Below are 24,008 nucleotides of genomic sequence, written 5' to 3' on the forward strand. Positions count from 1 at the left end.
GTTCTGTCCTTGAGTCTCTTCTCACTGAAGATTATCTCCACCATCCTTTGATGTTTTGCAATACTATCTGTTTTCTTTGACCTGTAACTGATAAGATTCAATTGCAGTACCTTGACTAGTACAATTGTAGTCTTGAGTAGAGCCCAGATTTCGGGCATAGTATTTCCTCTCCAGTTTGTGACCTTTTCCCTTATTTTAAATGCTTCTGTAGGTTCTGTATGTGTGTTCTATTGTAAACATTATCAGTGTTTTATGAGGATGGTTGTACAGAGTAAACAATGAAGGAACATCTCCCTTACGTTTTCTGCATTACTGTTTCCAGCCATGCAGGCCCCTCACTATTCCTCTAACACTGCAAGCACACTTCATAGCAGAGTGTTTATCCTTATTGTCTCTATCCAAAGGGCTTTGTCCAGATATCACCTCAGTTACTAGAAACAATCTGGGGTCAAAAACAGCCATTTACTGCCAAAACTTCTAATCCAAAGATAACATACTCAATCACAAAAACAGCTAACTAAAATGTCCCTTAAAAAAAAATCTGCCTTGTACTAAACTTTTCCTTCAAATGTATGCTTTTCTTGGTGTTGCATAATCTTATAAGTAGGAAAGATGGAAAGGTATGTATTTCAAGTTATAGTTCATATGTTGCAAAACAACTAGCATATTTCCTAAGCGTGCTTGCTCAGTCATGTCTGAATCTTTGTGACTCCATGGACTGTAACCAGCCAGGCTCCTCTGTCCATGGGATTTCCCAGGCAAGAATACTGGAGTAGGTTGCCATTTCTTATTCCAGGGGATCTTCCCAACCCAGGGATCAAACCTGCATCTCTTTCATCTCTTTGGCAGGCAGATTCTTTACCACTGTGCCACCTGGGATACTTTAGACATATTACTGCTGTTATTTTTCTTAAAAAATATTATCACTGTTTCTCTCTTTCTGTTAGAGTTGTTTCAAAACCAGAAAGATACAGTGGAGACAACATAGTCTATAAGCCTCCAGGGGTAAGTTGCTATTTCTTAGTGTGTATAATTTAAAATGTAAATATATGTATACTATAATTTATAGTTTTGTACATGTTAATATTCACCGATTCATACAGTTTTAGTATTGGAAGGAACCTTAAGACATCATTTTGTCCTAATCCAAACCTTTTAAAGTAAAGATGAAAACACAAGCCTAAAGTCACACAGGCATTTAGTGGCAGAGCTGGGACTAGAGACCCCCTGACCCCCAGGCCTTTCCCACTTCTATTTCACCTTCAGTCTGGGACTTACGTTCAAAACAATGCTTCAGAGGTCTGTGGTCATCACTCTAGCTTGAATGAGACTAGCCAAACTCCCATGTCTCCTGGTGTATAAGTTCACCTGGTACTTGGCAGATACTAAGGAGCGCTAGGTTGTTTTTAACCCTTGGCTAAGAAGTTAAGTGTATCTCAACTTAGAAGTAGCTGTTTAGACCCAGGTGATGGTAACCACAAATAAGAAAGACAAAACTCACCCCAAATTGACCTAACAGTCTGAAAAAGCTGGCTTAAAACTCAGCATTCAAAAAGCTAAGATCATGGCATCTGGTCCCACCACTTCATGGCAAATAGATGGGGGAAAGCTGGAAGCAGTGACAGATTTTCCTTTCTTGGGCTCCAAAATCACTGAAGACAGTGACTGTAGCCATGAAATTAAAAGACACTTGCTCCTTGGAAGAAAAACTGTGACAAACCTAGAAAATGTACTAAAAAGCAGAGACATCATTTTGCCAACAAAGGTCCGTATAGTCAGAGCTGTGGTTTTTCCAGTAGTCATATAGGGGTGTGAGATTTGGACCATAAAGAAGGCTGAGTGCTGAAGAATTAATATTTTGAATTGTGGTGCTTGAGACAACTCTTGAGAGTCCCTTGGACAGCAAGGAGATCAAACCAGTCAATCCTAAAGGAAATCAGTTCTGACTACTTATTGGAAGGACTGATGCTGAAGCGAAGCTCCAATGCTTTGGCCACGTAATGCAAAGAGCCGACTCATTGAAAAAGACCCTGATGCTGGGAAAAATTGACAACAGAGGATGAAATGGTTTGATAGCATCACTGACTTGACATGAACTTGAGCGAACTCTGAGAGATAGTGAAGGACAGGGATGTCTGGCATGTTGCAGTCCACAGGGGTCACAAAAAGATGGACACAACTTAGTGACTGAACAACAAAATACATATATACAATACAGGTTTATATGGATATGTATGTATGTATAACTGAGTTACTTTGCTATACAGAAGAAATTAACACAACATTGTAAATGAACTATGTGTGTGAAAGTCACTCAGTTGTGTCCAACTCTTTGTGACCCCATGGACTATACAGTCCATGGAATTCTCCAGGCCAGAATACTGGAGTGGGTAGCCTATCCCTTCTCCAGTGGATCTTTCCAACCCAGGAATTGAACCAAGGTCTCCAGTTATCAGGGAAGCCCATAAATCAACTGTACTTCACTAAAATAATACAATCAGCTACCTTCCTAGGTGTAAAACTCCAGGAAAGTTTGTGAGCTTCTCTGTGCTTTAGTTTGTTCATTAGTAAAAACAGCCATGATAATACTAGTACCTGCTTTATGGGGATGTTTTGAGGATTAATTGAGTCAACACATACAAGGTGCTTAAAACACATACAAGGTGATAAAACAATGCTTGGTCACAGTAGTTGGGTTAGGTAATGTTAGCAATTTATCATCATTTTAGGCACTTCATAGGTACTGATTTTGAGTGAATGTGGAAACAGATAACAGCAGTTAATTTTAGTTTAGATTTATATAGTATCATGTATTTTTCAAGGCTTTTTCACTGGAAGTCTCCAAATTTTCTTCTGACATTTTTGAAGGGAGAGATAGTTCAATTAAATCATTAGGATAATTCTTTTCCCAACACCTGCCGGCTATTGATGAAGATACTGATAAGTATTTACTTGATGCAAATCCAAGGGAAAGTGGAAGGCTTAGGCATCACAGATTAGATAATCAGGTCCCTCATAATCATAGTTAGCAGCTTATTACCATCAGTAGTCCTCTTTCTCAGAAGTTCCATGATTTTTTGCTTCTTTTATATCCCGTGTAGATTTTCTAAGCTCATAGATGGCTTAAGAATGCAGTTTTGCTAGCACAGGTTAGATGTTTACTTTTTTCTTTGTTTTTGTAACAGCATTCTGCTCCAGATATGGTGTACTTGGGATCTATGACAAATTTTGATGGGACTTACAATTGGATTCAAGATAAATGCGTTCCTCTTGTCAGAGAAATAACATTCGAAAATGGAGAGGTATGGCTTTCTAGTGTATGTTGCTATTTTTAATAAAGATTTCCAAAAGAGCAAGCTGCTTCTACCCATCTTGCTGTTTTAACACAGAACTTACTGTTACAGTGAACACGTCATAGCTCTTTCCATAATACAGGCCAGTGGGCCACTTCTGCTGTCCCAGATCCCACTGTTGTATTTCCTGCAGTAGCAGTGTTTCATGACCACCTTGAAAATGAGTTTGAAGGTGATTCTGATCCACCCTTGGTTGAAGATTCTTATTTAAGGAGATTGCTTTAGAAGCAATGTTCTGCAGATTTTAGTTAGAATCGATTATATACAGTGAATAATCCTTTGCTTTGAAAATGTTTTTCTGATTCCTCTCCTAAAAGAATGAAACTGTGTTCTCTTTCCATTGTAAATAATGAAAGCAATTATTATTACCATGTAACTGTCCTCAGTGATCCCATGTGCCTGAAATAAAGCCTATCTCCAGTTCTTAACAACTCCCATAAAAGCCTAGGAGGTTGGAGGAGCAAATACAAAGGGCTGTGTCTGTTTTTAAAAAGACATCTCTGTTTTTAACTGTATTTGAAACATAGCTTTCATTTCATTTTACTCCTTCACTTTCAAAACCCACAGCCTAAGAATGTAATTTTTAAAAAAAATTTTTTACCTTAAAACTTTCAATATGGATATATGCTTCAAAAGAATAAGTACATAGCTCAGGTATTAATATACAACTCAAGAAATTATCACAGAATAAACACTCTCATATAATTCCCACCAAGTCAGAGGTTGGCAATTCTGTAAAAAGTCAGTGAGTATTTTAAGGCTTTGCAGCTCATACAGTCTGTGTTGCAGCTATTCAACTTGCAGCCTTAGACAGTACATAAATAAGTGTGGTTGTGTTGCAGTAAAGCTTGCTTGCTTGGTTATTGTCTTAGTTTTATCCTTTCTACTTTCTCTGTTCCCTGGGCTTCAGGTATGTTTATCTGAATTAATTAACATTTTTATTATAGCAGCTCATTTAGACCTTAGAGACTCAGAAAGATCTAGTAACCTGTCATTATTCACTGCTTTGGCAGTTCTTACAGGGTTAGTTTCAAAACAGTTTAAAGGTACAGACCTGGAAAATCTTGAACAATTAAACAGAGGTCTGTCCTTCCACCCCCAACCCTGCCGCTCATCTATAGTAGTTGGCACATTTAATGAAATTCTTTAAACTTGTTACATTTCATAACCAATTACCCACAAATCCTTTAAAATATAAGGAAAGATTTGTTAACCTGTAAATTTGGTTGTCTTGCTCTCTTTCTCCTGAATTCTTGACTACCTACTTGTAAAGAATATATTGGTACAGATGTGGACATGAGTACATTGGAAGCTCTAGTAGGTTAAACTATCAGCTACTATGTTAATGTATGTAAATTAGTTTAGCAAACTAATTCATATTTTCAAACTACTAATTTATTACTTCTCTCTTTAACAATTGTCAGTTCACCTATATTTGTAGGATTTCTTTTAACAAAAACATTTTGTTACAAAATTAGTAATTTTATTACTAATAAAGTAATATACTTTTTCTACTTTTAACTTCTTAGCTCTTAAATTTTCTAAAAAGTAACATGCCACATGTGAGGCACTGAGAAAATGTTCTGAGAGTTCAGAACAGATTCAAGGTATTTTTGTGTGTGTATATGCACAAGGTATATATATAAACATACACATATAAGTGGAAATATTTGTTAATAATGTTGATAAATTGTATATTGATTGAAAACTGGCTATATTATGGGGTTTTTGTCTTTTGCTCTGTATCACACTTTTCAGCTGTTGGTAGGTCTCATGTAAGTGGAGTGGTTTTTGCAGTAAACCTTAGAATAAATGTAAGTTTGCAAATCAGTTAGATTTATTTATTGCTGTACACTCAGTTTTTCATTGTTATCGGTGAAGAGTGTTTATCCTCTCATTAGTCAGCTCATTTTTTAAATACCATGGCTTCATCCAGTACTAGGTCACAGGTCAGCCAAGTGGTTACCTTAAGGCAGGTCAGTTCCCACAGTACAGGACACAGGGGGCCATTCTCAGTGGCTCCTTCTTCCACTGAGGCATTTATTTACACCATTGGTCTCTTTTTCCTGGAATGTTGCAGCTGCTTTATGTTACATGGGCTGAGGTTAAATTGTTCCTACCTAGAAAATAGCTAGAGCTGAATGGAGAGGCCTGATAATTCTCATTGAATACTTCTCTATACAGGAACTGACAGAAGAAGGACTGCCTTTTCTCATACTCTTCCACATGAAAGAAGATACAGAAAGTTTAGAAATATTCCAGAATGAAGTAGCCCGACAATTAATAAGTGAAAAAGGTAGACAGATTAAGGTGTTTATATCCTTCTTTTCTCTTTTTTTTTTTACTTTCCCCCCTTTCCATTATATTAATATTGACATAAATATATTTGGATTAAAAACTTAAGTTATTTTAACTCAACTCCTAAAATTACATGAAAATATGGGGAAGGGAGGTATGAGTAGAGATAATGCAAAGCAGTAGCTTTTAAAAAAACACAATTTTTTTAGCTTTTTAAAATCAAGTAGCATGAAAAGTGGGATCATGGGTGGACAGTGTGTTTTAGGCACTTTCTTCCAGCACCTTGATGCTTGTCTAGTCCTTTTCTAATAGTTCCAGAGATATTGCTGAGAGGACTTACACAGCCTGATTAACATTTACTGTATTTCTAAATGAAAGTAAGTTGAGTAGTTCTCCGCAAACTTCTCCAAAGCATCAAAAGGGAATTTGCATTATCACCACTGGAGAAGAAAGTCAAACAAAATAGACTGGAGGTTTTATATAGAGCCATGCCCATATCAGTCTCTGTAAATATTTTGGGAATTGTAGATTAAAAATCAACCAGTAGGGACTGGAAGGGCATCCTTGATGAAATGAAGATGTTCCCATGAGAACAGACCAGGATAATCTCCAGGGCAAACGACTGCCCAGAAAAATTTAAAATTCACTATTGCATTTCTAAAGAAATTACACTCTCTGCCTTAAAAATTAAAATCCTACCTCTTTAAGTGTTGTAATATTTAGGTTTTAGTCTTTGTAATCTATATTACTCTAAAGCATGTTGGGAAGTTTTTAGTGTATCACTTTTTATGAACTTGCAAACTTATGAAAATATAATAAAGAATATTCTAATCTACCTCTCCAAATTCTATTTCTTTTTAAGGTACAATAAACTTTTTACATGCTGACTGTGACAAATTTAGACATCCTCTTCTGCACATACAGAAAACTCCAGCAGATTGCCCTGTAATAGCTATCGACAGCTTTAGGCATATGTATGTGTTTGGAGACTTCAGGGATGTATTGTAAGTATTCATTTTGGTTTTTTAAAATCACTGATCTGTGTCTCAAAAATGAACTTAAAATGATTGTTTGGATATTTTAAATAATCCTATGTTGAAACAGTAATGCTGTGTTATTTGGAAGGAAGAGTTTTGTTTTTTTTGTTTTTGTTTTTTTTAAACTCCAGAGTGTAGTATGAATGACTGTGGGGAATTTCCCTGGTGGTTCCATGGTTAGGACTTGGTGCTTTCACTGCTGTGGCCCTAGGTTCAATTCCTGGTCAGGGAACTAAGATCCCATGAGCTGCGCAGCAAAACCAAGGAAAAAAAGAAAATGTTAAATGACGATGAGAATTATGATATGTCTCTATAGAAATGCCAGAATTAGATAATCTTAAATGCTTGGGAATTAATTTCTGAAAGAAAAATTTTGACCTATGAGAAATTTGTTTTGAATTGAATTTAGTCTTTGTCAGCACATCAAGGAAGTAGATTAAAGAAAAAGAATAATATTGGTGCTCATTTGTGACTGTGTGTCAAGAATGTTAGTGGTATTTAAGACCAGAAGATGGCTATGACAAAGCATTTATAAAGGCATACAGCTAAGAACCTTTCCAAGAACAGAGATGCTTTCTGACTCTGTTCTCATAGTGTTAATAAACATAAACCTAGTAACTACCACAGATACTACTATTTATATCAGCTTTCTGAGATGCTAGATACAACAGTTAAAGTAGAAATGTTTCTTCGTATATGAAAAATTTAAGCAATACAAGTATTAATTCAAAAGACCTTTTTCTTTTCAAAATTAATTTAAATATCACCCATTTTAATGTTTAAAGATTAAATTTCACAGTTTGAGGGTGATTTGAAGTCCTATTGCAGAATGGACTACCTCACTCACTTCTAAATATTTTAATAGAGATATGGTTGTTTGATAGAAGAAGATTCTCAGTCCTCACATAGAGGAGGTCTCCATTTGGGGTCCTCCCTCAGGCAAGTCATGGGGTCGCAGAGTCGGACACGACAAAGCGACTTTCACTTTCAGGCAAGTCACTTCTGTTTACTTGTTCTTTTACACTTAACATGTGGTTGGTGGTACAGCCTCCCTAATGAGATTGTTATAAAAATGAATGAGAGATGATGATTGTGTTATGAACCATTAATTACTTAAAAACATTAGTTGTTTTTATTTTACCTCAGCAATCCCCCTCCTATCTACTCATATTCAGCCCACAGTGTCTGTACTTGTTCCTCCCAGCATCGCCTTTCTCCAAGCCCCATCTCCTCTCCTCCATGAAAAACTTCTCCAGAACATTAGGTCCTACCTTAGGCGTTAACATCTCCAGAAATCTTGAATCAGTGCCCCTCTGCTGAACCCTGTCAGAGCACTTACCACATTATAAAACCCAATTGCCTATTCCCAGCTTATCTCCTTTTTCTACCTGGTTGTGAGTTCTTGGACTGAACTGGGGATCCAGTCTTAGTAAACTTTTTAAATTATATATAAACCATTGGTTTTATTTTATATATAAACCAGTGGTTTATATTATACAACTGTCATATAGAAGACCCAGATAAATATTCAGTGAGTTAATATGCTAAGTGGTATTCTTCCGAGTGTAGGTAAAGTGAAAACATCTAAATTGCTGAGCATTGTGTGAGCATTGACTGTTGTACTAGACAGAAATGTCTTAGCTGGTTGCATATCCTTTTCCTCTTACTTCATTGGCTTGCCTCCAGAGGCTGTAAACTCTAGCTAAAAGAACAGACCTTATAGGAGAGGGGGCAGCTCTTGTAGTGGTTGAGTTTACTTCAAGAGCTTCCAGGCAGTGACAGTGTTTGGTATTAAAATGCTGCCCTCTTCATGGGTTATTTGCATGAAGTTTTATATTTTCCTACCTCTGGTAGTGGGCAAATCTTGGGTTGATTATCTACCTCTTCCTTTCACTGTAAATTTCCAGCCCTAATTATGAAGTTTCAAGTTAGCCAAAGTCAAGAGGATGCTGACTCAGGTTAGGTTTACGAGTCAGAAACCAAACTATGCCCAACTTTGGCTTTTATTCCCAGGAACATTGTTACACATGAAGGGAAACCTGTGACAAATTTCACCATGGCTATCTTTTACGTTTTCTCCTCCAGTTCTGAAGTCAGATTTAAAACACTCTAGCCTTTCCAATCCCATCTTGGTGTCTGTTAGAGTACCCAAACTAAGATCAGCGGTCATATTATTTATCACATGACCCAACCCCCCTATCCTCCAGCCACAGTTCACTGGACCAAGAGATGGGCATGTTACCAAGAAAAGCTAATTTATCAGCTGGAAGCACTCTCTCTGCTTGTGCCCTGGTGCAAAAAGACAGAGTCAGTAAAATTCCCCAAAGAAACATGGAAATGGGAAATGATTCTTTCCCATCCTGCAAGTGTTGAGTCCTGTGAGCAGGGAGGGAGATAAGAGAAGTGATTATATTTGAAGCTCTGAAACAAATTACTTTTAATTTCTCCCTTAGGTGCCTGATTTCCCCTCCTAGGCACTGTTTCCTCTAATATTTTTTTAATTATAAGGAGGCACATGCTGTGTGAGCTACAAACTGAGCCTATGTGAATAGATGTTAGTGTTAAAAAATAAAAGACATGCAGCAAAGTGAATCTGACACATTTAATGGCTTGTGTAATTGTTCTTGTGCTGCATGGTAATTAAGGCTTAAATGATAAGCCGTTTCCATAAATTACTGTAATTACTATTACTTTTACTTAGTAACTCAGCAATTCTGGAGTCAACTGGTAGAAGTATGTGGTGGTAAGGAGAGGGAAAGCAGATTTATGATACAGTCTCCTCCCATGCTAAAGGCAGGCACTGCAGCATGGTGTGGGGAGCTGCTAACCCAGTATTCTGTTCATCCCTTATTTCAGAGAACCTGAGGTTTAGGGATGTAACATAACCAGCAAGGCCACACCACTAATCACTGGCAGGGCTAGAAGTCATGTCAGAGTATATTGAACCCCCAAACCTCAAGCTCGTAACACTTGATACCAAAACAGTTACATTTTCAGTACATACAAAGGCAGCCTAAGCGTGAATGTGAAAGATGTTTGAAGAGGCACTGTTTGTTAATACCTGAAACTGAATCACACATCTCTGAATCCTTAGTTGTTTTATATCTATCTATCTATCTATCTATCTATCTATCTATCTATCTATCTATCTGTAGTTTGACCAGATTGATTTCTTGCCAAATGTAAAGATTTTATATGGAGGTAGAATAGGGGGAAGTTTTGAAGCCTAAGCACATAGGGATAGGCCTAGGAAATGTTTGCCAGCCCTGAGAGAAGAGAATAAATGATGGGGTCTAGTGTAAAGACTGTTGAAGGGCTTTCTGGAGAAACTTACCTTCTAAAAATTGTGGCCTGCAAATCCCCACCATCTGTTCCTTTGCTCAGGGGTTCTTAGGTAAGCTCCCACCAGAGCCCCAGTGACGGGAAAAAGCAGCAGGATGTCAGATCACTCCTAGGGAAATGAACAAGTTACTCTAAGGCTAAGGAGTTCCCCAATTCTGAGATCTAGGTCATTTATTTCAAATCACTGCATCACTGAAAATTATTATCATAATCCCTTAAACTACTCAGGGGGCATGGTTGTGAGGAGATGAGAGAGGCAACATGAAACTGAAACTACAGGGGTGGCTATCTCCCTAATTTAGCAGTTTGGTTGCTGCCATGATGAACTAGCCTGTCTCCTTCAACTTAGAGGGAACAAACCAGGAATTGAATGAGATGATAAAGAACTTAGAGGGATAGGTAAAAGAAATGTTTACCCTTGTAACCCTGACAACCTGGTTTCATTCTTCATTATCTAGGGGTTCTTTTTTTTTAACCCAAGTCAGGCTTTTGACTGAAAAAAAAAATGGTGCTGCAAAATCTTTTATGTGTGTGTATAGTTTTATTTATGGCTGTGCTGGGTCTTCATTGCTGTGCCAGCTTTTGTCCAGTTATGGTGAGCGGGGACTGCTCTTCATTGCAGTGCACAGGCTTCCCACTGCAGTTGTTGTGAAGCGTGGACTTTGGGATGTAAGGGCTTCAGTAGTTGCAGCACACGGGCTCCGTAGTTGTGGCTCATGGACTCTAGAGCACGGGCTCAGTTATTGTCGAATATACGGGCTTAGTTGCTTCGAGGAATGTGGGATCTTGGACCAGCGATCTAACCCATGTCTCCTGCGCTGGCAGGCAGATTCTTTACCCTGAGAATCTTTTTAAAAGGCCAGTATTTAGTTTTCATCATCTCTTGCTATACTAAGTGCTTTGTGGTGGCATTAGTAGATGTTCATTAAATGCTTTTAATTTGCTCTTAGTTTCATCACTTGTTATAAGATTAAGAGTTTGACTATTCTGAATGTATATATCTGGAATATATCCTAATATTTATCAGTTACTCATCTGCCCTATTCTCTACCTCTCCTGTTCATCTCTGTAGTTTTAATTCTCTGAATGTGTCTCTCTTATCAGCCACTGGGCTGATACATATGCAGTGGTCCAGGCCCCTAAATACCATTTTTATATTCCTGTAACATACTTTTTGTACACCTGATCTTGATATGTAGTATTTATAAGTACTTTTACTTTTCAGATCATTCCAATATATTTTTACCTTATTTGGTTTTGCCAGCAAAACGGACACCAAGCACTGACAGAGCCAGGCACTGTACTAGCCCAACTTTATACTTTTATATGTGTTTTCAGTTCATCTGTAACAAGCTTAGAAGGTAGATATTATTTCTACTTTACAATCAAGAAGTTAAGCTCTGCAAGATTTAGAAACTTCACTAAAGTGGAGTCACTAAAGAGGCAAGGAATACAGTGGTTATGTGCACAGACTCTGGACCCAGTCTGTTATCTATTAGTTATATCACCCTGGGCAGTTTCCTAAGACCTTTATGCCTCTGTTTCCTCATCATGAAACAGGAATGATAATAATTTTACCTAGTTAGCAGAGTTCTTCTGAGTATTAAATGAATATGTATAACTCTTAGAACAGTGTCTGATACATGGCTAGTGTTTAGAAGGCTAGCTATGATTATTCAGTTCAGTCGCTCAGTCATGTGATTATTATAGGCACTAATATATTTGGATTTAAATCCAAGTCTGTGACTATAAAAACAACAGTTAGATAAATAAAGCAGTTGTTCTCACTTCACATATCAGAAAGCTGAAGCTCAAAGAAGTAACTAAAATGACAAGATATAGTGTTTTTACACTGTAATACATTGAATGAGTTCAAACTATTGTATAAGTTGAGTTAAAAAGTAGTAAACAATACTAGGAAATTGAATCCAGCAATTAGTGAAAAAAGAATAATATATCAACAACCAAGTGGGCTTTATCCCAAGTATGCAAGGCTGGTACATTTAGTCATTAGTGAAGTCGCTCAGTCATGTCCAACTCTTTGCGACCTCATGGACTGTAGTCTACCAGGCTCCTCCGTCCATGGGCTTTTCCAAGCAAGAATACTGGAGTGGGTTGCCATTTCCTTCCAGCTTTCAAAAATCAATGAGTAATTAGGCATATACTGATTACATCAACATACACAAGAAGCATCTGACAAAATTCAATATCAATCATGACAAAAATGCTTAAGAAACCAGGAATATATGGAAACTTCCTCAATCTTATAAAGGACATTTACAGAGAACCTACAGCTAATATCATATTTAATGGTAAAAGACTGAATGCTTTCCTCTTAACATCAAGCACCAGGCAAAAATGTCTGCTCTCTATGTATCTGTTAAGCATATAATTTGTCCCTTATTTCTGATTATAAGAATATTTTCTTTGTGGATAATTCTTAAAGTTGATAAAATGCCAAAGAATAAAAATCACCTATAAATCCACGAAAGAGATCTAAATATATGTATGTGTTATAAAATTGGAACCATTGCTAAGTGGCTAAGTCACTTCAGTTTTGTCCTACTCTGTGTGACCCCATAGACAGCAGCCCACCAGGCTCCCCCGTCCCTGGGATTTTCCAGGCAAGAACACTGGAGTGGGTTGCCATTTCCCTCTCCAATGCATGAAAGTGAAAAGTGAAAGGGAAGTTGCTCAGTCATGTCCAACTCCTTGGGACCCCACAGACTGCAGCCTACCATAGGATTTGCCAGGCAAGAGCACTGGAGTGGGGTGCCATCGCCTTCTCCAAATTGGAACTATGCTATTTTATAAATTTTCTTTTTAACTTATCCACACATTATAAACATCTTCCCATTCATCGGTATTTTTCCATTATTTCTAGTGGCCAGATAGCTTGCCTTTGAATGGATTGTTTCATGATTTGTCTAAATAACCTCTGTTGTTTGAAATCCAGGTTTTTCCCATGAAAAAATAACACTGCTATTAATGGGACTTTACTTGATTCATCCTTATTAACATCCTTGTAGTTTTGATGCTATGGAACACTTTCCCCATCGTGATTTTCCCTTTGTTGGTAGGGGGGAAATGGCTCTTTCATTGTCTTCTACTGATTGTGCTTCTTGTTTTTGACCTTTTGTCAAAAGTCATAGTGCTGTGCTATCCAATATGATAGTTAATAGCCCTATATGGATACTTAAGTTTACATTAATTTAAATGATATAAATTAAAAATTTAGTTTCTCACTTACTCTAAACCCATTTCAAGTGTTCAGTTGCCACATGCAGGTAATGGTTCCTGTATTTGACAGGACAGATATACAGTATTTTTTGGTCATCACACAAGTTCTGTTGGATAGTTCTGCTGTTAAGTATTTGCAGTTTCAAGGAACAAAATAACTCACCTGGCGAAGCTCAAAACCAAGGGGTTTATGCTGAAAAACTATTAAGAAAATGACAAGGAATGGAACTGCTTGAGGGGAGCTAGGCTGAACCACTGCAAGTGCTGGGCAGCTGATTTCTTCTTCCCTTCCTCTGGGGCCCAGGAGCTCTTCTCTGGGCTCTCACTTCACTTCTGCCTCATCCTCCTCTCTGTAGAGCAGCTTTTCCTTTGCCCTGCTCTAACTTCTGCCTGACGCGGTTCTGATTTACCATGATGGGACTTAATCTGAACTCTCTATGACTTTTTAACTCTCATCATATCATCTGATTGCATTCCTTAAACCCCTTGGCCTACATTCTGTAGACATCTGATTGGCTCAACCCACATAGATCGATTCCTTCTCCACTCCAAATTATATGTCCCCCATTTTTTTTCCAGCTTAACAGAGGTATACTTGACATATGGAGCAAATGGAACTCTCATACATTGCTAGTGGGACTGCAAAATGATACAGCCACTCTGGAAGACAATTTGGCAGTTTCTTAAAAGGTCAAACATACACCATGCATATAACCTAGTATTTTACCTAGAGAAATAAACTTATGTTCACACAAAAACCTATGCCCAGACATTTGTGGTAGCATTGTTTACAATCACCAAAGTCTTGAAAGAACCAGTGTCTTTCAGTGGGTGAATGAATAAACCAGTTGTGGTAAATCCCCTCAATGGAATGCTATTCAGTGAATAAAAGAACATACATTTTTATGCATGCAACAAAGGGGATAAATCTCAAATGCAGGGTGTTAGGTAAAAGAAGCCAGTCTCACAATTTCACATCCATGACATTCTGGAAAAGACAAATTATGGGAATAGATCAGATCAGCAAGAGTTAAAGGGAAGAGGAAGATAGGAGTGAGTGTTGGAATTGTTCTATTTCCTGTTTGTATAGGTGGTAACAAGATGCTACATGCTTATGTTAAAACTCATATAACTTAAGCCTAAAAAATGAATTCTATTGTATGTAAATTTTTTAATAAAAATACTTCTCACCTCATATGCACTTGTTAAAGCTCGTTTAAATGATACACTTATGTTTTGTGCATTTCACCATGTCTAAATTTTGCATCACCTAAAAATAAATACTGTAAGCAAACAAAAAAATGGAGGATGAAAGAGAAACACTTAGGGGTTCTCATTAGAAAAAGTATACCCTAAGTATGAAAATTTAATTGAATTTATTATAGTAAGGGTCTATTTATCTTCCTTTTTAGCAAATAACTGTGTTGCCTGTTTTCTTGACAATGTATTGTTGATTCACTGATTGTTACCTAATAACTGGATAATTTCTAGCCACAAGCTAGATAAGAGCTCTTTGTCATCTGTTTTTCTACCACATCAATTCAGATTCATCCTCTCTCTTGTCTTTGCTTTTACTCACAGTTCTCCCACATGTTGACAAAGGGGAAAAAAATCAAGTAGGGGAAAAATCTGTTTGGAGTGTAGTCTATGAATCTGTTACACTTAATTGTAAATTATTTCTTGACTAGCAGAAGCAATTCACATTGTATTGGTGTGACCATCTTTGAACATTTTTAAATAACAAACTAGCAAGGGCTTTATCTTAAACATTATAGATTTGCAGTTCTTTGAATATATTTGAGCACTTTGCTGTGGGTGACAATAGATGATGTCAGATTAAATTGATATCCTCTCAGTGTTTCTGTCTGGTGCATGTGCAGTTTCTTCTGTACCAGAGACCCTTTCAGAGGCATTCTGTCAATACAGCTACCTGACAGCCATTTGTATTTGTAAACTGTGCACTTGGCACCTGCTGGCCTCTGTTGCATTGGAGCTAGTGGGGAGCCGAAATGGGTGTACAATGAAGTTATTGGCTGTTAATCTCAGTGGGAGTTATTGAAGAGAAGAAACAGCACTTGCAGGACCTCAGGAGAGGATAAAAAGAAAAAACTGGTAATATTAACACAAGCCAGGTATGCTACCAAAACAGTCATTTAAAAAATCAGTTCTACTGAAGGAAATAAAATGTTTGTAGACCTGCATTTTATTCCATGCAATAGATTGGGGGGAGGGGGAGAAACAGGTTTCTATTTAAAAATATAATGAATTTTAATTTATCTCAGTAGAGGCCAGATCTCTACCAGGATCTCAGCAGAGGACAAACAATTCATATGAGCAGAAATAGAAATTAAAACAATGGAAAAAATGCTTAATTTCTAAAGAGATGGAAATCAAAATGCTGGTGTCTTTTACTTATCAAATTAGCAAAATGGATTTTAGTATTAAAGACAAAAGTGCTGGCAAGACCTCAGAGAACAAACAGGTAGACAAGCAGTAGTCAATACTGATGTTCTGTAACCATAATTTGCCCACTTTGTTTTAAGTTCTTACACATTAACTCATCACTCCTCCTTTATCAGATACAACTCAGGGAAATAATTGTGAAGGAAAAGGCTGGTACTATGTAAATCTGCTTAGGTTTATACTGGTCTGTTTTGCTGCAGTGCATGTTTCTGTCCTGCAGATGTGCTCATACCATAATTGGTAATTACAGGAATGTCATCAAATATACAGTGAGTTATATGGTTGGAGGGCACCACTGACTCAATGGACATGAGTTTGAGCAAGCTCCGGGAGTTGGTGATGGACAGGGAAGCCTGGTGTGCTGCTGTCCTTGGGGTCACAAAGAGTTGGACACGACTGAGCAACTGAACTGAACTGATGTTGGTTCACGTTATTTTCCTCAGAATAGTTTGAAGCCACTAAGGAAAGCTTTTTCACCATAAAAGACAATGCCTTTGTGTTTGTGATGTATGAAGACTTTTTTTTTTTTTAAGGCCACTGGCCTTGAGAAGTGCTTTGCTTTTCACAGTGTTAAGGTAGCCGATGAAATTGCCTTTGTGGTTTAAGTTGTGAAGAAAGTTCTCCCTCTAAGAAAAAACATGAAAGAGCTATACCCTGGTTTAGATTATTTTGATAAAGTTTGTTATGCTGGCAGTGAATGCCCTATATCTCAAAAAAGACTGCTAAGCTTCAGGTTAAGGTGTCATCTGGCTGACACAGAGATCAAATGCTGGAGGAGGCTGAAGGGCACTAATATTTTTTAGGCTCTTAGTAGGAATCTGGTTACAAACCTATGTAACAAGCTATGACTTGTAACCAGTTTATTTTTTTTCTATTTCATAGTCTTTGTCTCATTTCCTTTGTCATGAACGTGCAGAATGGTGGAGAAGCCTTACATATTTGGAAGCACCATGTCATTCTGAAGTGCTCACATCAGTCTCTGTTTTCTGTGTGATTCTCTTTATTTCCCATGGCTTAAAATTCTGCCTTCCAAATACTTTGCCAAATGGATGTGGAGCTTTGTAATATAATCTTCCTTCAGTTAATTCAGGACAGACCTACATAGTTTGAAGTGATTAGTCCCTACATTATTTTTCCCTTGAGCTTCTATTATTTTTAGTGTAATTTTGTAGAACATAAGATTTTGCAGTTCTATATATTAAGGAAAATTTATGAATGCCCAACATAAGGGAATAAGCCTTAGGACACCATCTTGATTCTGAAGCATTTGTTCCAGTAAGCGTAGAAAGTTTTCTGTAAAACAAGTGCAAGCATTGGAACACACAGTTGAGTACTAGACATGATGATTTACAACTGTGTGAAAATGTTTGAGATGTACCTGGACTGTTTGTTACTAGTTATGGTGAGTTGGTGGGATTGTAGCTAAATTTTTTTTTAAATTGTTTTTAATGTTGTGAAGTTGGTAAAATAGAAATAAGTCCATCTAAATAGTTTAAGCTAAATTTTTGTTTTACTTTGGTTTTAGAATTCCTGGAAAACTCAAGCAGTTTGTATTTGACTTACATTCTGGAAAACTACACAGAGAATTCCATCATGGTCCTGACCCAACTGATACTGCCCCAGGAGAGGTAGGACTCTGGTTTGTTTCTCAGTGGGAAGTCTTTTTTTTCTTTTTCAATTAGTCTTGAAAAGACTCTGAAGCTCTTGCATAAGCTTGAGTTTCCAGTCCTGAATATTTTTGTAAAAAAATTCTAAACAAACTAGATAATATACAAATTATGTTCACTTAAAAATTTTAAACCTTCACAAAAGTTGTAAGAATATTACAATATACTTCCTTGATCATATAAACAAAGTAGTCTGGTAAGTCCTTGGTGGAAAATGGCCATAAAAGGGTTAAATACAGTTAGCTTCATATAGAAGAGGTAGGAATTAGAAGCAGGTAGACTAGCAAAGAAATCAGTGGATTGCATTAACTGCTTAAGCCTTCCTCTGTGGCTGAGAGTGACCACCACACTATAAAGAAAATAATGATTTGATATCTTAAGAGCCTTCATCACCACGGTATTCATAATGCTCAAAACTTACAGTTTAATGCAGCTTTTCCGTTTGAGATGTAGAATGCTTGACAACTGTTTACCAATACAGTTTAATATTTGCTTGATATACAGATAGATATTTTTAACCTGAGAATTTTCTTCTGTTCTAAGTTACCTTGTAAATTCTGTATAAGTACCTACTTTGTTAAACACCCCTAAATTTGCATTTTGATGCATTATTGATTTATATCATGTCTGTTACCATTATACTGAGAGGGAATGATATATACCAGAGATGATATATACCAAAACCCTTACTGCATATGCCCAGAACGTCAATACACTGTTTTTGCCAAAAGAACCACCAAAGAAAAATAAAAACTAAGTGAATTTTTAACAGTCAAATTAAGTTCAGAGTTACCAGTTACTTTTGGGAATCTGACAACATGCTTTTTTCCTTACAATCTGAGATCAGATTTTCTTTGATAATTAAGCAACTATAGATGTAGGAAAACTTTGTTGGCAGTAACCCAAAGTAGGCCTGCTTAGTATTTTATCAGAGTAAGAAAAGATGTGGCTTGCCATTACTGTATTATCCTGATTTGTTTCAATTTCTATATTAGATACTCAACTTCTTGTATTTATTTATCTTTGCATACTAATACATAGTAGGCACCAAATACATGTTCATTTCATAGTAGTATAGCTTCAGATTAATTAAACCAAACATATCTCAGCAAAAACTAACAAATATATTGGGGAAAGGGAATGTGACTAAGTATAAAAAGTAAAGTGTGGATATATTACTTCCCATGTGCCATTTTATTTATATATATATATATATATATATATATATATATATATATATATAGTGTACTACATGTACTATGTGCCTGTGTAAACTACAGGGAATATTAAAACAATGATAATCATGTTTACTCTTGAGGAGCTCACAATGTAAAGGATAGACTGCACTGTCTTTTTGAAATTCTTCTATGTCACTCTTATATTTCCACTGGATATTTTTACATACTGTTGGTATACAAGTAAAATACTACAGAAATTTCTTAAGAGTACTGAAGTGTTTTTCTTCCTTATGTCAACTAGGTTTTTGTAACTGCTGACGTCCAGATCTCTGTCTGCAGAATTGTTGTTCAGTTGCTAAGTTGTGTCCAACTCTTTTGCAATGCCATGGACTGTTGCCTGCCAGGCTACAGGTGCCTTTAATAATCTTAGCAGTCATTTGTAAAATGGAAGGGTTTGGGCCAGCTTAGGATTTTACTGCCTCTACAGAATATTCTAGGAAAGCACCCAGGTGTCAGATGTTTTGCTTCTCCACCACACCTCAGTAACTGTCATCAGGTCAACGGTTAAAGGCTCTGTGGTAGCCCTGCCTTGGAGAATCTGAGTAAGGGCATTTGAAACAGGGAAAGCAAGATTTCAAACTCAACTCTTGTCTTTGGCATATAATAGCTATAGTTTATTGATTATTAATAAATAATTATAGGGCAATTACCATGCATCTAATACTCCTATTAAAATATAACTATAAAATATATTGATATAAAAATGTTTTATTCTTTCCCATGTAGGAAGTCCAGGATGTAGCAAGCAGTCCTCCTGAGAGCTCCTTCCAGAAACTAGCACCCAGTGAATATAGGTATACTCTATTGAGGGATCGAGATGAGCTTTAAAAACTTGGAAAAACAATTTGCAAGCCTTTCAAACAGCAGCATCAACTTACATGGTGGAAATAGTAAACCTATATTTTCATAATTCTATGTGTATTTTTATTTTGAATAAACTGAAAGAAGTTTTGGGTTTTTTAATTTTTTCTCTCCCCGACTCAAAATGTATTGTCATTTAATATAGCCTCTTTTAAAAAAAATCTGCTAGGGTTAAAAATAAATAAATAAAAATCAGAGGCCTACCTTTACTTTAAATCTGTCCTGTAAAATTTTTATACATCAAGTGAAAGGTGAGACTGCCAGATATATACCATTAACTTGCACTACCAGGCTAGGGAGGACTTAGGGATGTTTCCTGTGTAGTATGTGTTTTTCATTCTTTTCTCTATATATGATCAACTCTGTTGGTATTTTTAGTTCTCACATTTCTCAAAGCTAAAGGGGTATACATTCTGGATGGCTGGGGGGAGGGGGAATAAATTAAAATTTTCACACTGTGTACTGTGTTTTACTGATTAGTTGGATATTGCTTATGAAAATTCCATAGTGGTATTTTTTGGATTCTTAATGTGCAACTTAAACATACTATGAAGAGGAGGAGAGCCATAAGCCAGAACATTTGGCAGGAATTGTCCTTATAAATTAAGAAAAAAAATGAAAAGTGTTATTAAATTTCTATGTGTTTGTCTAACAAAGTGGCATATGGGTGGCATTTAAAACTTTGAATTATACCTAAATCTGAGGAAAAGGAGATACTAGTGGAACAGATTACCAGTATTGAACTAGATGACTTTTAAGGCTCCTCCTATCATGACACTTTTAAATTTCCAAAGAGAAAAACCAGCAGAGAAAATATATTTCAGTAATTCTAACCTTCTTCCATCATGTAGTCTTGTTCTAGTTGTATAGATCAAAAGCAAAGACAGTAAGGCATATTTCTTGCTTCATTGTGAAATTGTTAAGGAGGACCCTGTGTCCTCTAGATTCCCTGATTTCCTAGGCCTGCAGCGTTCAGTCAAATGGGTCCCTGTGCCAGGCCTCAGTACTGCCAGGGAGCAAAACCAGAGGGAGAAGACCCTCGGTGTCATATCAGGAAGCCCAATGCCAGAGGACAGGTTCAAAATTGGCTTTCCTCTGGGCCTGGGTTGGTGCTATAGGCCAAGAGTCATTTTATACTTGGAGTCTAAGTCAATCCCAGTTTGGGGAAAGATTATTTTTAAGCTTAAAAGGCTGACATGTGCCATTATATGTAGTATGTAATATATGTAACACCTTTCAATTCTTTTAAAGTAAATATTTATAATAGATATTTAATGATTGTTATTTTTTAAAATCAGTCTAAAATTTTTTGTTATGCATGACTTGCCCATCATTTCATTTAGACTAATAAATGTTAGTAAGGTAGTATGGGGCATGTTTAATAGAAAATGCTAGAAAAGCAGGACAGAGCTTCCTCAAGCTTGGGCCTTAGTTCTGTTCTCTCCATTGCTTTTAATCAGTAACTTTGAAATCAGAGCTACAGTCTTCAAGTCAGAAGATGGACCAAATGTGAGGTGTCAGAATGAAAACTTAGAAACATTAAACAAGCAAGCATACAAAACCAAAAGCAGCATCTGCAATTGACTGGAATAAATTTGTAATCCTTTAATTGACTTTTAAAAAAATAGTAAACAGAAGATTACACTTAAGAATTGGGTTGCATAGAATTGGTTTGAGAGTAGTCATGATAAAGGCCCTGAAGAACACATCTTCAGTGTGATCTAAGATAACACAGTGTGATCTAAGTGGCTTGTTAAAGTGGATTTGAGGCTTTATTTAGCATTTATGCATATGGGGGCTTATTAGACTGTAGCCCTGCCACTGTCACTGTCTTCTCCAGAGTGTGAAGCCACTGAGGGCATGCAAGGATACTAAATTTTATGCCTGTATCGGGACAATAAACATCAATAAATGTTTACTGAATGAATGAGATATGCAGTGACGTTGGGTAATTTTTATACCTGAAATGCTCAGCACTCATCAGGATTTGTTGCCCAGTTTTGTAAAGTCACTAACAAGCTCAAGTGCAAAACAGCAGAAATGCATTAGAGAAAGTAAGTTCTTGCCACAGGGCTAGTGCAGGGTTGGGGTGGGGAGGAGGCCTGTGGCTAGGACAATGGGAAAGTAAGTTCGAGCTGATTGTGTAGGGCCTTGTATGCCAATCTAAGGAAGAGATTTTTACTCTTATAGCCAGATCCATCAACAAGTTTAAGCAAGTCAGTATGTTCATAACACTGTAGCAGAGGTCTCAAGATAATTAAATGAGTTCAGTGGAGGAGAAAGAAAGGCAGAGCTAAGATAGGGACAGCAGAGATGGAGAGAAACAAATATAAGAGGTCCCATAGGCATTTGTCACCAGCTGGATGTAGAGAGAGAACTTCAGGAATCTAGAACTTAAAATTTAGACTTCTCCTCTGAACCTCAGTGAATCAGAGGATATCCAATCTACTTCAGGCCTCAGGCTCCTCAGCTGTGAAAGAAAGGATGCTAGACTAGACTGAAGAACAGAGTCAAGCTGCAAAACCAAAATTAAAAGCAGGCCCTACTGCTTGTCAGCCCACTACCTTCTCCAGTTGTTGTTGTTGTTGTTTAGTAGTTACAGTAGTGAGGGGGACGATAAAAGGGTGAACTTACTTTAGATGAAATTCTGAACATTTTTTAAAAGTTAAATGAACCTAGAGAAGAAGGCAGAGAATGGGTGACTAAAGCATCTCATGGAGAGCTCTCTGATGAAGTCAACTTGTCAAAGATTACATACAAAAGAAGGAAAAACTGGCATGATAAGGCCTGAAAAGAGCAAAGTGAAATATAAAAAACAGTGTTAGATATGTTAAAGCTCAGAATGAGCTTAAATGTGCAGAAAACACTAACACTGCCAAAAAATATTTTAAAACCTGAATCACAGCAAAAAGAAAAACAGATAAAGGAGTATACTGGATCAACAATCAGGAAAAACAGAGTAACTCACTTTTTATTTTTTTCTCTGACAAAGAGACCTAGTTTGCTTGGACAAAAAATGACATAAGCAAAACCGCAAAAATAGGAAGTAAAAATGTTGCCACCTTGAATAGTTTTAGGGCTCTTAGGCCCAAACTCCAGTATCACAGACAGCTGCTGGATGTACCAAATGCTTTCTGTCAGCAACTGCTGGGAATTTTTAAGAAACCATGGAGATCATAAGGTAACAGAAGACTAGAAATGGACAAACATTCTTCCAGTTTTCAAAACCATTAGTTAGTACTTTATAGTTGTGGGGATGATTAAACAGCTGTAAAGAATAATCAGTTTTAAGCCCAATATTTAAAGACCCTGAAGACAGTAAGTTGTTTTAGAACTTAAATTGTCTTATGCTGATTATAACTTTTGTGTGTTCATTAAAACAGATTGGATAGGACTGCTGCTTGGCAACTGTTTTTTAGCTGTGTTTGAATTTTTGTATGTATTTCCAAGTAATAAAACTATATTTCTAAAATACTTCTATATTTGAGACTACTTATTTGTCATGAATATTTGACTCAAAATTCAGATGACCAGAGTCACAAGATGTTCCAGTTTTACAGTTATTTTTTAGATTATTTAATTGCACCTGACTCAGCATGGGAAGCTGTATGAATCCATGTGCTGGTAATAGACCTAGCCTTTAGCTAAAGCATCAAAGCTCCCTCTTGCAGAGCACACTGGGGAAGGGCCAGCCTGCCTTCAGAGAATAGGTTTTGGAGACACTGGAAGAGGAAGAGTGCAGCTTTCAAACTGTGCCCCAAAAGTGCTCCCTTTACTCCCTCCCTCCCTTTCCCCACCTTGCCTAATAAATCCTTCTATCCATCCTTCAATGCCCAGGACCATTACCACCTGTTGTGATCCCACAGCCCTTTATCTAAGTGTTTTAGAATACCAGTCTAAAAGAAGTTGGAAGTGTATGTATCCCTTTTCCTGATCACCATGTGAAGGCTGGCTCTGGAAGCACAAACTGCTCCATCTTTGATCCCCAGCACAAGTAATTACTATGTGTTGGGGAAAAAAAAGTCAAATTACATAATAAATGAATAAGGGACAACAAAGCATCCCCATAACTGGAATGGCCTTGGGTACATCATCTGTGAATCCCAATTATCTGATAGCTAGTCACATTTCATCCTATATCCTAAACTGATTATGGAGTCTTAAGAGTTTTATTCTAGAAGAGATTAAAATCTTAAACCAACCCACAGATACATAACTTTCAGAATGACACTGGAATGCCCATTTGGGCAGTGTAGAGTCCTGCAGAAGTGCTGGAAACTTTCCCATGAACATGACACATTTTCTGTGAGGTGGATTTGACCCTTTCTCAGTCACTCAGCCTTGTGGAAGGACAGACTAGAGTGAATTGACAAAATACCACATGTGGTTTACAAAACATACACTTACCATTTGGCAAGAATTAATCTACTGTTTTCCTCTATTTCTTTGCATTGATTGCTGAGGAAGCCTTTCTTACCTCTCCTTGCTGTTCTTTGGGACTCTGCATTC

The 24,008-nt window shown here is 37.0% G+C and overlaps 1 protein-coding gene across 1 annotated transcript in view; it reads left to right on the forward strand.

The window, feature by feature from the left end:
- ERP44 (endoplasmic reticulum protein 44) overlaps positions 1-22,973 on the forward strand; it is a 91,868-nt gene extending 68,895 nt beyond the window's left edge. Inside the window, exons 7-12 of the mRNA XM_004004221.6 lie at positions 948-1,005; positions 3,186-3,302; positions 5,538-5,649; positions 6,514-6,655; positions 17,259-17,361; positions 19,365-22,973. Of these exons, the coding sequence (XP_004004270.1) occupies positions 948-1,005; positions 3,186-3,302; positions 5,538-5,649; positions 6,514-6,655; positions 17,259-17,361; positions 19,365-19,466 (634 nt within the window). The 3' untranslated portion in view covers positions 19,467-22,973. The remainder of the gene's footprint in view (positions 1-947; positions 1,006-3,185; positions 3,303-5,537; positions 5,650-6,513; positions 6,656-17,258; positions 17,362-19,364) is intronic.
- The last annotated feature ends 1,035 nt before the right edge of the window (positions 22,974-24,008 follow it).

This window comes from Ovis aries, chromosome 2 (assembly GCF_016772045.2).
Source record: "Ovis aries strain OAR_USU_Benz2616 breed Rambouillet chromosome 2, ARS-UI_Ramb_v3.0, whole genome shotgun sequence".
In the NCBI taxonomy this organism is placed as follows: domain Eukaryota; kingdom Metazoa; phylum Chordata; class Mammalia; order Artiodactyla; family Bovidae; genus Ovis; species Ovis aries.